General features: G+C 42.7%; 1 protein-coding gene across 1 annotated transcript in view; it reads left to right on the top strand.

Moving 5' to 3' along the window:
• Positions 1-538: 538 nt before the first annotated feature.
• Positions 539-16,097, top strand: part of ARHGEF37 (Rho guanine nucleotide exchange factor 37) — a 178,272-nt gene continuing 162,713 nt past the window's right edge. Inside the window, exon 1 of the mRNA XM_073620564.1 lies at positions 539-676. Coding sequence (XP_073476665.1) covers positions 627-676 — 50 coding nt within the window. The 5' untranslated portion in view covers positions 539-626. The remainder of the gene's footprint in view (positions 677-16,097) is intronic.

Below are 16,097 nucleotides of genomic sequence, written 5' to 3'. Positions count from 1 at the left end.
TGCCCAATCGTGTGCACGGGGCATGAGGGTCCAGCGCTATTTTTCCACTTTCCACAACTCTCCACAGATTGACAATGCTGCTGTCCAAAGGTGTCTGTTGCTCTTCCATTTAAGACAGAACGTATGTCATTGGCTGGATCACCAGTTGAAAATAAAGGAAAAAAGTCTAAAAAAGAAACCTAATGCAGCCATCACATTTAAGGATTACTAAGCTGCAATATATACATTTTTTGTATTTGGGTTTAATGTATGTGGATGTGACCTGAACCCAAAGCACTTTTATATTAGGCGAAAAATGAAAATCCTAAAATGAATCAAGTACAGGATCTACTCAGTACTTATGGGGATTTGCATATTTCTGATCATTGTATTTATGTTTTTAATCTTTTTTTATGAAGAGTAACTTCTGATGTTTGTTCCACTGTGTTCAAAAGCATGTCTAAATTTTAAACATGCCAAGGAGGAAGTATGCTTAAAAACAGGTCAACTAACTCCCAACTCAGGTACCTAGAAAATGCAGCATATCTGGTTGTGCCTGCCTCATAGAATGAGGACAACATTGCTAATGCTATTACCCAAACTGGCTCAAGAATACTTTACAAACATAATTCAGATTCTACTTGGCCATGGCTGCTAACAGAAGGATAAGCATTCAGAGACCTCTAACAAGTGGGCTGTAAGTATCAAGAAACAGTTGTGTTTTATAGTTATTGTCATTCAAGACATACTGTATATATTGTTTATCCTGTGAATATAATTTTTTTTAGAAGCAGGTGTAATTATAAAGCAGTGGTTTCACTGTGTAGAGGCGCTGTTATTTGTAATCTGTGTTATTTATTCTATGTTGTATTTTAATTGTATGAATGGTTTATTAGAGTGTCGTTTTAACCACTTGCTGACCAGCCGCCGTCATTAAACGGCGGCAGGTCGGCACGAACCGTCGCAGCTGTACATCGGCTCCTTTAAGCGGGATAGCAAGCGCGTGCACGCACCCGCTGCATTGCTTGTGGCCTGCGGTCGCGCGTGATCGCGGGCACGAGAGGCAGAACAGGGATGTGTGTGTGTAAACACACACACATCCCTGTTCTGTGAGGAGAGGAGAGGCAGACCGTGAATTCCTAATAGCTAGAAACCATGACCTGACATCTCCTATAGTCAGTCCCCTCCCCCCACAGTTAGAACATACAGTCAGGGAACACAGTTAACTCCTTGATCGCCCCTTCCCTGCCAGTGACATTTACACAGTAATCAGTGCATTTTTATAGCACTGATCGATGTATAATTGTCAATGGTTTGGAAAATGTGTCAAAAGTGTCCGATGTGTCCGCCATAATGTCGCAGTCCCAATAAAAATCGCAGATCGCCGCCATTACTAGTAAAAAAAAAAAAAAAAAAATGCCTTAACTCTATCCCCTATTTTGTAGATGCTATGACTTTTGCGCAAACCAATCAATATACGCTTATTGCAATTTTTATTACCAAAAATATGAAGAAGAATACGTATCAGCCTAAACTGAGGAAAAAATTTGCTTTTTTTAAAAAATACTGGGGATATTTATTATAGCAAAAAGTACAAAATATTGTGTTTTTTTTTCAAAATTGTGACTCTTTTTGTTTATAGCGCAAAAAATAAAAACCGCAGAGATGATCAAATACCACCAAAAGAAAGCTCTATTTGTGGTTAAAAAAGGATGTCAATTTTGTTTGGCTACAACGTCGCATGACCGCGCAATTGTCAGTTAAAGCGACTCAGTGCTGAATCGCAAAAAATGGCCTTGTTATTGAGCAGCCAAATCTTCCAGGACTGAAGTGGTTAATTTGTTTTATTAGTGCTAATGGCTGTTATTGGATATTTTGTTGTGTCTTGTTCTGTTCATTGTTGTGATCTTGTGTTGTCTTTGTTAAGTGTGGCTGTGTGGCAACAATTTCCCCTAGGGATTAATTTAGTATTCTGATTCTGTATGTCATAAGGACCTGTAAGAATTAGAAAGAGGGAGGGAGTATTGTGTTTCTGCATGTGTTTGTGTGCGTGTGTGTTCTTGAAATTGCTCTGGTACACAGTTATACTGAGTCTGCTTGGTTTTTCTAAAGAGAACGATTACCAGTCATATACATACACAAAGGGTTTGATCTCCTAAAACTGGAGAATGCTAAATCTGGTGCAGCTCCGGATAGAAACCAATCAGTTTCCAGTATTCATTGTCAAAACTTAATTGAACAAGCTGAAGTTGGAAGCTGATTGGCTGCCATGCGTAGCTGCACTAGATTTTGCATTCTCTAGTTTTAGGAAATCAACCCCAATATGTATGATAGCAACATTATGCATTGCTTATGTCTTTTGTTTAACAAGATGTAAGTACTTTCAGTTACTAAAATATACATAAATTTCCCGTGCACATTTAGGAACATAGAACATAGTTCTGCATGGTGATGGGCCATTGCTCTGCTGGAAGTTAAACCTCCATTTCAGTTTCAAGTCTCTGGCAGACTGAAACAGGTTTTCTGTATTTAGTGCTATCAATCTTTCTTTTAATACCGACCTGTTTTCCTGCCCCTGTAGATGAAAAGCATCCCCATAGCATGATGTTGCAACCACCATGCTTCACTATGGGGATGGTGGGGAGTCTGCCACATGCTGTTTGGTGAGCTCCAAATGTGTACCCTTATTTTTATTTTTTTTACACAGTGGCTTCTTCCTGGCCACTGTTCTATAAAGCCCTGCTCTGTAGAGTGTACTGCTTAATCTGGTCCTATAGGCAGTTATACCCTCATCTCCGCTATGGATCTTTTCTGCTCCTTTGGTGTTATCTTTGGTGTTTTTGTTGCATCCCTGATTAATACCCTTCTAGCCCGGTCTGTGCGTTTTGCTGGATTGCCTTGTCTTGTCAGATTTGTAGTGGTGCCATATTCTTTCCATTTTGTTAAAATGTATTTAAGGTGCTTCTAAAGTCAGAAGTTTTTTTTTACCTTAATGCATTCTGGAAGATGGCTGGATGATTCTCTGACTTCAACGGTTCACAGGAATCCATTAACAGACTATATAACCGCTTGCCAACTGGCGCACACATATATATGTTTGATGTGATATACACCCTGTTCCAAATTATTATGCCAATGATATTTTTCTCATTTACTTAAATAATTTATGTAAACAACAGTCAGCATAATTCTCATGTTATCAACTATTAAGAGTACAATTCAAATTTTATTTGAACAAACCTCCTAATAACAGTTTTTATTTTTCAAAATAAAAAACTTACAATGCACTGTTCCAAATTATTATGCACAGTAAGTTTCAAAACACTTTATAGGTTGTAAAGAACTTAAAATTGTCATTTGTTGTGTTTGCAGCATATTTACTGAAATCAAAAGCCATTTCAATCAAACTTTAAACAACATTTTAACTTTTTAAACATTTTAAATAGGTCGCGTTACGTTTTAACATAGGACCCCTTATTTGATAGCGGCTTCACAAGTCTTGCATCCATTGAACTTGTGAGTTTTTGGACAGTTTCAGCTTGAATTTGTTTGCAAGATGTCAGAATAGCCTCCCAGAGCTGCTGTTTGGATGTAAACTGCCTCCCACCCTCAGATATTTTGCTTGAGGATGCTCCAAAGGTTCTCAATAGGATTGAGGTCAGGGGAGGATGGATGCCACACCATGACTTTCTCTCCTTTTATCCCCATAGCAGCCATTGATGCAGAGGTATTCTTTGCAGCATGAGATGGTGCATTGTCATGCATGAAGATAATTTTATTACGGAAATCATAGTTCTTCCTTCTGTACCAGGGAAGGAAGTGGTCAGTCAGGAACTCCACATACTTTGCAGAGGTCATCTTAACATCTTCGGGTACCCTAAAGGGGCCGACCAGCTCTCTTCCCATGATTCTGGCACAAAACATGACTCCACCACCGCCTTGCTGACGTTGCAGCCTTGTTGGAACAGGGTGGCCATCCACCAACCATCCACTACTCCATCCATCTGGACCATCCAGGGTTGCATGGCACTCATCAGTGAACAGGACTGTTTCAAAATTAGTCTTCATGTATTTTTCTGCCCAATGCAGCCATTTCTGCTTGTGAGCATTGGTTAGTGGTGGCCGAATGGAAGGTTTATGCACAGTTGCAAGACTCTGGAGGACTCTACACCTTGATGTCCGTGGGACTCCAGAGGCACCAGCAGCTTTAAATATCTGCTGCTATGTAATGGTGTTTTAGCAGCTGCTCTCTTGATTCGATGCATGGATCTGGCAGAAATCTTCCTCAATGTGTCTTTATCTGCACAAAACCCGTCTGTGCTCTGAATCAGCCACAAATCTCTTAATAGTGTGATGAACAACTTAAGTTTTTGTGAAATATCTAACGTTTTCATACCTCGTCCAAGGCATTGAACTATTTCACTCTTTTCGGCAGCAGAGAGATCCTTTTTCTTCCCCATATTGCTTGAAAATGGTGCTCTGCTTAATAATGTGGAACACCCTCCTTTAGTAGTATTTCCTTTAATTGGGCTCACCTGGCAATCTAATTATCATAGGTGTCCAAGATTGTTTTCAGTTCTCAAAAGTGCCCTGAGACACAATGACATCCATGAGTTAAACTGAAAAACAAAATATTTAATCTTTGTGACATTGAAATAGAATTTGCATAATAATTTGGAACAGGGTGTATGTAAAGAGACAGCACAAGCCATTGCTGTACAGAAGCCATGTTTACTGAATGACCCCAGCAGGAACAGGAAACGCCACACAGGAAGAAGTACAACAGAGATGAACCATAGAGTTGCATTTAAAGAAACATATCATCCATAACATCTCGCCCTTTTAGTGTTAATAAATGAACATTGTGAAATTCAAAAGAGACACAGCAATAACACATTCTATAGGTTAAGTCTCATAGGTGGTTTTGAACATCTACCACTGCGGGTGAAGACTGACCCTTGTGCAAGGATTCCTTTAGCCCTCTCTGAAGTTACTGGGCTCCTCTCATCATGTACTGGCATGCTCTGGGCTTGACAGCTGTCGGGTATACTTGCTTGCCCAGAACTGTCATTGCTGTTGGTATGAGCCATTGCCTCTGTACATGCTTCTCTGTCAATGGGTGAGTATGTCCTTGTGATACTGGGTGAGTCTGATCTATCCACGGGATACTGAGATTCAGGCTGCTCTGCCATTCTCAAATCCACTCGATTGCGGCGATAGAGAGTTCCTTCAATGTCCACAAGATAGCAGCGTGGTGCAACCTTTTGCAGACAAGTACCTATTCTACAACAGCCTGTTCGATCTCCAGGTAAGGGTTTCATATGGATTCCTTCCCCAATATTCAATTCTGTGCAAATCTCTGGCTGATGTGTCATATCATGCCTTTGACACTTGTCTCTCAATCCTTAACTTTTCTGTAACACCTTGTAGGACAGAGGGTTCAAGCAGCCTATTTGCTACTGGTAAGGTGGTCTTTAATCTCCTTGACATCAGTCTTTGTGCCGGACTACTATCCATGCCTTCAGTCGGAGTGTTTCTCCAATGTAAGATTACCTTCCATGAGTCTTTACCATCACTTTGTGCTTTCTTGCATACATTTTTAACAATCTTTACAGCTAATTCAGCTTTGCCATTAGCCTGTGGCTGACGTGGTGAGGAAGTAACATGCTCAAACTCCCATTCAGTGGCAAATTTTCTGAATTGTAGGCTTGCAAACTGAGGATCATTGTCGGAGATCACTGTATCTGGTTGGCCATGACGTGCAAACTGAGCCTTGCACCTCTTAATTGTAGCTTCAGTGAATAAATCGGGAAGAAGGTCTATTTCTCAGAAGTCTGAATAATGATCGACTAATAGCAGGTATTCCTTGCCTGCGTAGTTGAATAAGTCCATACTGATAATCTGCCACAGACGTGTAGGTATCTCATGTGACTTCATGGTTTCTCTTTGTTGTAAATGGGCATATTCATTGCAGGTGGGACAATAACTGACAGTCTTTGATTTCACCATGCATGTTGAGCCTGTAAAGAGTATCATGAGCTTGTCTGTAGCATGCTTCACCACCAATATGGCTGGAGTTTATGCGTAGTATCATCTCTGCTATCAGTGACTTCAGCACGATGACCCTTGGACCTTTGCACAAGATACCATTTTGTATGCTGATCTCATCTCTAAAGGACCAGTATTCCCTTACAATTCCAGGTACTGCCTCTTTCTCATCTGGCCACCCACTCAAAACAATAGACTTCAAAGCTTGTAAAGTTGCATCACTGTTGGTGTACTGTATGAGTTGATGTAGTCACTGATCTGTGACATAAAGATAGTCCGCTTGATTGATATCGGCAAAGAAATTTTGTTCTTGTTGCAGCAGACAAATTGTACAATGCTTATGCTCACCTCCAGGTGCCACATTATCTGATGTAGCTCTGCTCAGGGTATCGCTGATATACATTTCACAGCCTGGCTTGTAGACAACATTGAGGTTGTAATGCTGCAATGTAAGCATCATGCTCTGCAAACGCATGGGAGCACACAAAAGGGGCTTTTTGAATATGGCTATCAGAGGTTTGTGACTAGTTTCAGCTGTAATTGAATCCCCTTCATAAAGATAATGATGAAAACGCTGGCAAGCAAAATACAATGCTTAAACATTCCTTCTCAATTTGAGCATAATTTTGCTCAGCTGATGAAAGAGCTCTGGACACATATGCAATTTGCTGCCTTTTCTAAAAAAGGAAACAACCTAGACCATTTTTTGCCCTTTGTGAGGTTCAGATTATGCTTGTAAACATGGAGGCATTCACTGCCCATCACCCTCCTCAGTTTGGCTGCTTGCACTGCTGCAGGCTTCTCATTTAACCCTGTGGCTAGGGAGTAGTCCTCAAACTCAGCCCTGAAACTCAGCCCTGAAATTGTCCCAGTTACTACTGACATCTCCACTCACCCTCATTGCCTCAGGCAGTGGAATGCTGTTAGCTGTCATAATGCTGTTTTCCTTGCTGCAAATACTCAGCATCCAGGTCAGGACTGCAATTGTTAGGAGGCACAATCAGTTCCAAGAACACTCACATCAAGGCTAGCAGGCTCTCTGCATCAAATGTGTAGAAAGAGCATGGATCCAGAAATCTTCTGACACCATGTTTGATGTGATATATGTAAAGAGACAGCACAAGCCATTACTGTACAGAAGCCATGTTTACTGAATGACCCAACAGGAAACACCACACAGGAAGAAGTACAACAGAAATGCACCATAGAGTTGCATTTAACCACTTCAGCCCCGGAAGGATTTACCCCCTTCCTGACCAGAGCACTTTTTACAATTTGGCACTGCGTCGCTTTAACTGCTAATTGTGCGGTCATGCAATGCTGTACCCAAACGAAATTTGCGTCCTTTTCTTCCCACAAATAGAGCTTTATTTTGATGGTATTTGATCACCTCTGCCGCTTTTATTTTTTGCGCTATAAACAGAAAAAGACCGAAAATTTAGGCCACATGTCTTTGGTAAAAAAAATGTCAATAAGCGTATATTTATTGGTTTGCGCAAAAGTTATAGCGCCTACAAACTAGGGTACATTTTCTGGAATTTACACAGCTTTTAGTTTATGACTGCCTATCTCATTTCATGAGGTGCTAAAATGGCAGGGCAGTACAAACCCCCCCCAAATGACCCCATTTTGGAAAGTAGACACCCCAAGGAAATTGCTGAGAGGCATGTTGAGCCCATTGAATATTTATTTTTTTTGTCCCAAGTGATTGAATAATGACAAAAAAAAAAAAAAAATTACAAAAAGTTGTCACTAAATGATATATTGCTCACACGGGCCATGGGCATATGTGGAATTGCACCCCAAAATACATTCAGCTGCTTCTCCTGAGTACGGGGATACCAAATGTGTGGGACTTTTTGGGAGCCTAGCCGCGTACGGGGCCCCGAAAACCAAGCACCGCCTTCAGGATTTCAAAGGGCATACATTTTTGATTTCACTCCTCACTACCTATCACAGTTTTGAAGGCCATAAAATGCCAAGATGGCACAAAACCCCCCCAAATGACCCCATTTTGGAAAGTAGACACCCCAAGCTATTTGCTGAGAGGCATGTTGAGTCCATGGAATATTTTATTTTTTGACACAAGTTGCGGGAATGTGACAAATTTTTTTTTTTTTTGCACAAAGTTGTCACTAAATGATATATTGCTCACACAGGCCATGGGCATATGTGGAAATACACCCCAAAATACATTCTGCTGCTTCTCCTGAGTACGGGGATACCACATGTGTGGGACTTTTTGGGAGCCTAGCCGCGTACGGGGCCCCGAAAACCAAGCACCGCCTTCAGGATTTCTAAGGGCATACATTTTTGATTTCACTCCTCACTACCTATCACAGTTTTGAAGGCCATAAAATGCCAAGATGGCACAAAACCCCCCCAAATGACCCCATTTTGGAAAGTAGACACCCCAAGCTATTTGCTGAGAGGCATGTTGAGTCCATGGAATATTTTATATTTGGACACAAGTTGCGGGAAAGTGACAATTTTTTTTTTTTTTTTTTGCACAAAGTTGTCACTAAATGATATATTGCTCAAACATGCCATGGGCATATGTGGAATTACACCCCAAAATACATTCTGCTGCTTCTCCTGAATACGGGGATACCACATGAGTGGCACTTTTTGGGAGCCTAGCTTCATACGGGGCCCCGAAATCCAATCACCGCCTTCAGGATTTCTAAGAGCGTTAATTTTTGATTTCACTCCTTACTACCTATCACAGTTTCGGAGGCCATGGAATGCCCAGATGGCACAAAACCGCCCCAAAATGACCCCATTTTGGAAAGTAGACACCCCAAGCTATTTGCTGAGAGGCATGGTGAGTATTTTGCAGCTCTCATTTGTTTTTTAAAATGAAGAAAGACAAGAAAAACGTATTTTTTTTTTTCTTTTTTCAAATTTCAAAAGTTTGTGACAAAAAGTGAGGTCTGCAAAATACTCACTATACCTCTCAGCAAATAGCTTTGGGTGTCTATTTTCCAAAATGGGGTCATTTGGGGGGGGTTTGTGCCATCTGGGCATTCCATGGCCTCCGAAACTGTGATAGGCAGTGAAGAGTGAAATCAAAAATTTACGCCCTTAGAAAGCCTGAAGGCGGTGCTTGGTTTTCGGGGTCCCGTACGCGGCTAGGCTCCCAAAAAGTCTCACACATGTGGTATCCCCGTACTCAGGAGAGGCAACAGAATGTATTTTGTGGTGTAATTTCACATATTCCCATGGCATGTTTGAGCAATATATCATTTAGTAAAAACTTTGTGCAAAAAAAAAAAAAAAAAAATGTGTCTTTTTCCCGCAACTTGTGTCACAATATAAAATATTCCATGGACTCGACATGCCTCTCAGCAAATAGCTTGGGGTGTCTACCTTCCAAAATGGGGTCATTTGGGGGGGTTTTGAACTGTCCTGGCATTTTATGCGCAACATTTAGAAGCTTATGTCACACATCACCCACTCTTCTAACCACTTGAAGACAAAGCCCTTTCTGACACTTTTTGTTTACATGAAAAAATTATTTTTTTTTGCAAGAAAATTACTTTGAACCCCCAAACATTATATATTTTTTTAAAGCAAATGCCCTACAGATTAAAATGGTGGGTGTTTCATTTTTTTTTCACACAGTATTTGCGTAGCGATTTTTCAAACGCATTTTTTGGGGAAAAAACACACTTTTTAAAATTTTAATGCACTAAAACCCACTATATTGCCCAAATGTTTGATGAAATAAAAAAGATGATCTTAGGCCGAGTACATGGATACCAAACATGACATGCTTTAAAATTGCGCACAAACGTGCAGTGGCGACAAACTAAATACATTTATAAAAGCCTTTAAAAGCCTTTACAGGTTACCACTTTAGATTTACAGAGGAGGTCTACTGCTAAAATTACTGCCCTCGATCTGACCTTCGCGGTGATACCTCACATGCATGGTGCAATTGCTGTTTACATTTGACGCCAGACTGACGCTTGCGTTCGCCTTTGCGCGAGAGCAGTGGGGGACAGGGGTGCTTTTTTTTTTTTTTTTTTTTTTTTTTTATTAATTTTTTGATTTTTTATCTTATTTTTAAACTGTTCCTTTCATTTTTATTTTTTTTTAATCATTTTTATTGTTATCTCAGGGAATGTAAATATCCCCTGTGATAGCAATAGGTAGTGACAGGTACTCTTTTTTGAAAAAATTGGGGTCTATTAGACCCTAGATCTCTCCTCTGCTCTCAAAGCATCTGACCACACCAAGATCGGTGTGATAAAATGCTTTCCCAATTTCCCAATGGCGCTGTTTACATCCGGCGAAATCTAAGTCATGAAATGCTCGTAGCTTCCGGATTCTTAGGCCATAGAGATGTTTGGAGCCATTCTGGTCTCTGATCAGCTCTATGGTCAGCTGGCCGAATCACCGGCTGCATTCTCAGGTTCCCTGTTGGGACAGGAGAGCCAGAGAAAAACATGGAAGACGGTGGGGGGGGGGCATTTCCTCCCACTGCTTGTAAAAGCAGTCTAGAGGCTAATTAGCCGCTAGGATTGCTTTTACATGAAAGCCGACCGCTGGCTGAAAAGAATGATACCAAGATGATACCTAAACCTGCAGGCATCATTCTGGTATAACCACTCAAAGTCCAGCAACATACCAGTACGTTGCTGGTCCTTGTTGGGCATATATTGTAAACTTTTTTTTCATGCAGCCTGTGGGCTGAACGGAAAAAAGATATTGATCGGTGGGTATGCCCACCATTAGAATACCTCCCTTCATCCACCCACTTCTAATGATGGGCATACATGCACCATCTATATATGCCGAAGCATGGGGGCATCCTGCTAAGCAAATGATGGTTAACAAAAAACAAAGTAACATTACAGTATAACAGTAATACTTACCATACCTGCAAAGCAAATACAAAAAAAAAACATAGTAAAAAATAAAACATTTAACGCAACCTGTGCCTACCTAAAATATATATATGCCGAAGCATGGGGGCATCCTCCCGCAAAAGGCAGGAGCAAATCGCTCCTCCACCCACTTCTGCCCCCACGCTTCGGCATATATGCTGAAGTATGTAACTGTGGTGGTGAAATCACCTCCGACAGCGCCGGAGTCACGGCTTTATGTATCGTGGGAGCAAACGCTGTTGCTGTCAAGATAAATAAATCCGCGCTGCAACTGAATGGCGTACCTGCTAAGCAAATGATGGTTAACAAAAAACAAAGTAACATTACAGTATAACAGTAATACTTACCATACCTGCAAAGCAAATACAAAAAAAAAACATAGTAAAAAATAAAACATTTAACGCAACCTGTGCCTACCTAAAATATATATATGCCAAAGCATGGGGGCATCCTCCCGCAAAAGGCAGGAGCAAATCGCTCCTCCACCCACTTTTGCCCCCACGCTTCGGCATATATGCTGAAGTATGTAACTGTGGTGGTGAAATCACCTCCGACAGCGCTGGAGTCACGGCTTTATGTATCGTGGGAGCAAACGCTGTTGTTGTCAAGATAAATAAATCCGCGCTGCAGCTGAATGGCGTACCTGAAAACAAAAAAATGTTTAAAACACAGTAAACTATAAAAAAATTACATACCTGAAAAGCAAACATGATAAAACATAACAATAAAACATTGCAGAATAGAATACAGTAAAAAAGAGCAGAACAATAGAGAGAAAATAGAGAGAGAGAGAACAATAAAACGACAACTATTTTTGGTTTTTTTATTTTATATTTTTTTTGTGTATTTTTTTTTTTTTTACTTTTTTTTTTTATAACTGTAACTTTTAAAACTGTAACGGTTCCAGGTTTGGGTCTCTCAAAATGCGATGGCATCTTGGGAGACCCTGTGAAAGTGTGTCCTAGTCTGTGCAATGCTGTACCCTACGCTAATACTCCACTAGTGTATGGTAGCGTTCAAAACATTCACCAATGCAAAGACCACGATTGCCAGGACAGGAGGGACAATAATACCGGGTGTCACGCCTAAATCCGCGCTTTCTGCACACACGACATTTTCTTTGGGGGGCTCGTTGGGTAGGGGTACTGTGGAGGACATAAGGAAAATGCCTCTCATGCAGCCGGCCTACTGCATTTGGATTGGGAAGGTGAGGTGGAGCACCGTCTGGAAACAGAAGGGCTCTGACGATCTCTTCCTGGAATTTAAGGAAGGATCCAGTCCGTCCTGAAGCTCCGTATAGCACATGAGCGTTCAGCAAAGCCAATTGAAATAAATAAACAGACACTTTTTTGTACCAGTGTCTGGCCTTATGGGCAATTAGGTACGGCGCCAATAACTGGTCGTTGAGGTCCACCCCTCCCATATTAAGGTTGTATTCGTGGACACAGAGGGGTTTCTCCACAACACCAGTCGCCGTAGTAATTTGGGTCGTCGTGTCTGCATGAAGGGAGGTGAGAACGAAAACATTCTTCTTATCCCTCCACTTCATAGCGAGCAAATTATTATACTTCAAGCAGGCTCTCTCCCCCAGCCTAAGACGGGACTCTACAAGCCGCTGGGGAAAGCCCCGGCGATTAGGTCGCACGGTGCCACATGCTCCAATTTGATGATCAAAAAGGTGACTAAAAAGTGGCACGCTCGTATAATAATTGTCCACGTACAAGTGGTACCCCTTTCCGAATAAGGGTGATACCAAGTCCCACACTATCTTGCCAGCACTTCCTATGTAGTCAGGGCAGTTTGTCGGCTCCACGTGACTATCTTTGCCCTCGTAAACCATAAAACTACATGTATAGCCTGTGGCCCTGTCACAGAGCTTATACATCTTGACCCCGTATCTGGCACGCTTGCTGGGAAGGTACTGTTTGAAGGACAAGCGGCCAGAAAACTTAATCAGAGACTCATCAACGTAGACAACTTGATGGGGGGTAAACAAGTCTGCAAAACGTTGGTTGAAGTGGTTTACGAGGGGCCGAATTTTGTAGAGCCGATCGTATGCAGGGTCTCCACGAGGACGACAGAGTTCATTGTCGTTGAAGTGCATGAACCGCAAAATCTGCTCGTATCGTGCCCTGGCCATGGAAGCAGAGAACACGGGCATATGGTGAATTGGGTCAGTGGACAAATATGACCGCAACTCACTCTTTTTGGTTATGCCCATGTTGAGGGAAAGGCCCAGAAAGATCTTAAATCCGTAATTGGTCTCCAATCTCTGGCAAGGGAGGACTGGGGATTAGCGGCGATGTGTTGACCAGCGTATAAATTGCTTTGGTCCACAATAGATCTGTAGAGATCTTCGGTGAAAAACAGTGAATAAAAATCCAGTGGCATAAAGTCAACTGTTTCCACCTGAATTCCGGGTTGGCCAGTGAAAGGGGGAAGTACGGGTGCTGCAGAAGTGGTGGGTACCCAATTCGGATTGGCGAATGCAGCAGGAAGGGCACTATGGGCACGACGGGCCTGTGTTCGTCTTCTTGTTGGCAGCGGGACACTACTAGTGCTTGCCACCTCACCAGCTTGAACTGCACTTATGGGACTCGCCACGTCACCGCGTGATACTGCAGTGCTGGATGTACGACCAGGGTGTACTAGGCCGCTGGTGCTTGCCAGTTCACCAGAAGGAATAGCGGCGCTAGTACTTCTCTGCTCCATACGAGGGACCTGCGGTTCTTGCACTTCAAGGACAGAAGTAGAAGTTCGGGGTCTGGTACGCCTGACCCTAGCAGGGACCACAACTCCGTCGTCAGAGCTATCTGTCATGGAGCCGCTGTCCTCTACAGGTTCGTATTCTGAGCTTGAACTTGACAGATGAGTGACTTCCTCTTCACTATCTGTCATGCTCAGAAACGTGTAGGCCTCTTCACTAGTGTACCTTCGATTTGCCATTTTGGGCTCTAAATTTAGGGCTACACTAGTGAGACTCACAGGCAAAAAAGCTCCTGACTGTCAGCGACTGATTCAAAGCGCTACCAAAAAACTGTTAGCGATCGCAGGGATCAGGCCTGACTCTGCGAACGCTGCAGTTATGTGTGCTTAGTGTTTTGTGACAGTTATCGATCGATACTGCACTTGGGTGGACTGGGCTGGGCTGGGCCGAGGGGCAAACCGCAGGTGCTAGCAGGTATCTGGGCTGATCCCGCTAACACTGCGTTTTTTTGGGGGGACCCTAAACTGCTGGGGAGTATAGATCTGATCGGATCAGATATCGATCCGTTCAGATACTATAGCACTAAGGGAGGTGTATGCTGCGTGCGTGGGTTTTAGCGGTACTGGCGCTAACCTGACGCTGCCTGGGGCGACGCAGACCTTATCTGATCCTAAAAACTTAACTTCTATCACCACCGGGCAATTAGGGGGTTAAACCTTTATAAGGTAATAAACGGCGGGTGCCCTAAAACTGTAATAAACTACAAAAAACAAACCAACTAACCAGCGTCACCCGTAACAATTATATGGTGATCACTGGTGAAAGGGTTAACTAGGGGGCAATCAAGGGGTTAAAACCTTTAGTAGGTAGTATATGGGGGTCCCTGTCGCTATAAAACACTGACAGCAAACCTATATACTTACCTCCCTAACTAGCGTCACCTGTGTCACTAATACAGCGATCAGAAAAACGATCGCTTAGTGACACTGGCGACGGGGGGTGATCACGGGGTTAAAACTTTATTAGGGGGGTTAGGGGGGTACCCTGGACCTAAAGGGGGGTACCCTAGACCTAAAGGGGGCTAACCTAACTGCCCTAACACTTGTAACTGACACAAACTGACACCAATGCAATAAATCAGAAAAAAAAAAAACCTGCTATTGGTGTCAGAGTGACAGGGGGTACAGGGGGGTGATCAGGGGGTGACTGGGGGGTGACAGGGGGGTGACAAGTGTGCCTGCGTGTTCTACTGTTAGTGTAGTGTTGGTGCACTTACTTGGATGTCTTCTCTCCTCTGCGCCGGGACGAAAAGACCGGCTCGAGGAGAGATGACATCACTTCCTCCGCTTCTGTTTACATTCACAGAAGCCGAGGAAGCTTGTCATTGGCCAGGAGCGATCGCGAGGGGGGAGCCACGAATGAGTGGCCTCCCCCTCACCTTTGATCGACCCTGACCTCGATCTGACCGCCGCTGGCACCGGGGGGGGTCCGATTGGACCCCCCACCCGCGGGCAGGCAAGGACGTACCTGTAAGCCCTTTTGCCTGCCCGTGCCGCTCTGTCGACGTACATCGTCGTGCGGCGGTCGGCAACTGGTTAAAGAAACATATAATCCATAATAATATACGTCGGCAGAAGGGCACGCATGCCCGCGGGTCCCGGGAACTCTATGTTCGCCGGCGGCCCGCGATTGCGGTGTGGAGAGGTAGAACAGGGAGATGGCTATGTAAACAAGGCATTTCCCCGTTCTGCCTTGTGACATGACAGAGATCCACTGCTCCCTGTGATCAGGGGAAGTTATCACTGTCATGTCCTAGGTAGCCCATCACCCCACAGTTAGAATCACTCCCTAGGACACACTTAACCCCTTGATTGCCCCCTAGTGTTTAACCCCTTCCATGCCAGTGTCATTTACACAGTAATCAGTGCATTTTTATAGCACTGATCGCTGTATAAATGACAATGGTTACAAAAAGTGTCAAAAGGGTCCGATGTGTCCGCCATAATGTCGCAGTCATAATAAAAATCGCAGATCCCTGCCATTACTAAAAAAAAAAAATAATAAAAATGCCATAAAACTATCCACTATTTTGTAGATGCTATAACTTTTGCGCAAACCAATCAATATATGCTTATTGCGATTTTTTATATTTTTTTAATTTTTTTACCAAAAATATGAAGAAGAATACATATCGGCCTAAACTGAGGAAAAAATATATTTTTTATATATTTTTGGGGGATATTTATTATAGCAAAAAGTAAAAAATATTGCTTTTTTTTCAAAGTTGTCGCTCTTTTTTGTTTATAGCACAAAAATTAAAAACCGCAGAGGTTATCAAATACCACCAAAAGAAAGCGTTATTAGTGGGAAAAAAGGGCATCAATTTTGTTTGGGTACAACGTCGCACGACCGCGCAATTGTCAGTTCCCTAGGGGGAGAAGGAAATTAGAGTGTGTTTGGATGCAAAATTG

Source organism: Aquarana catesbeiana, linkage group LG03 (genome assembly GCF_042186555.1).
Source record: "Aquarana catesbeiana isolate 2022-GZ linkage group LG03, ASM4218655v1, whole genome shotgun sequence".
Lineage (NCBI taxonomy): Eukaryota > Metazoa > Chordata > Amphibia > Anura > Ranidae > Aquarana > Aquarana catesbeiana.
Note: the sequence above shows the minus strand (reverse complement) of the source record. Positions and strands in the feature narration are given on the sequence as shown.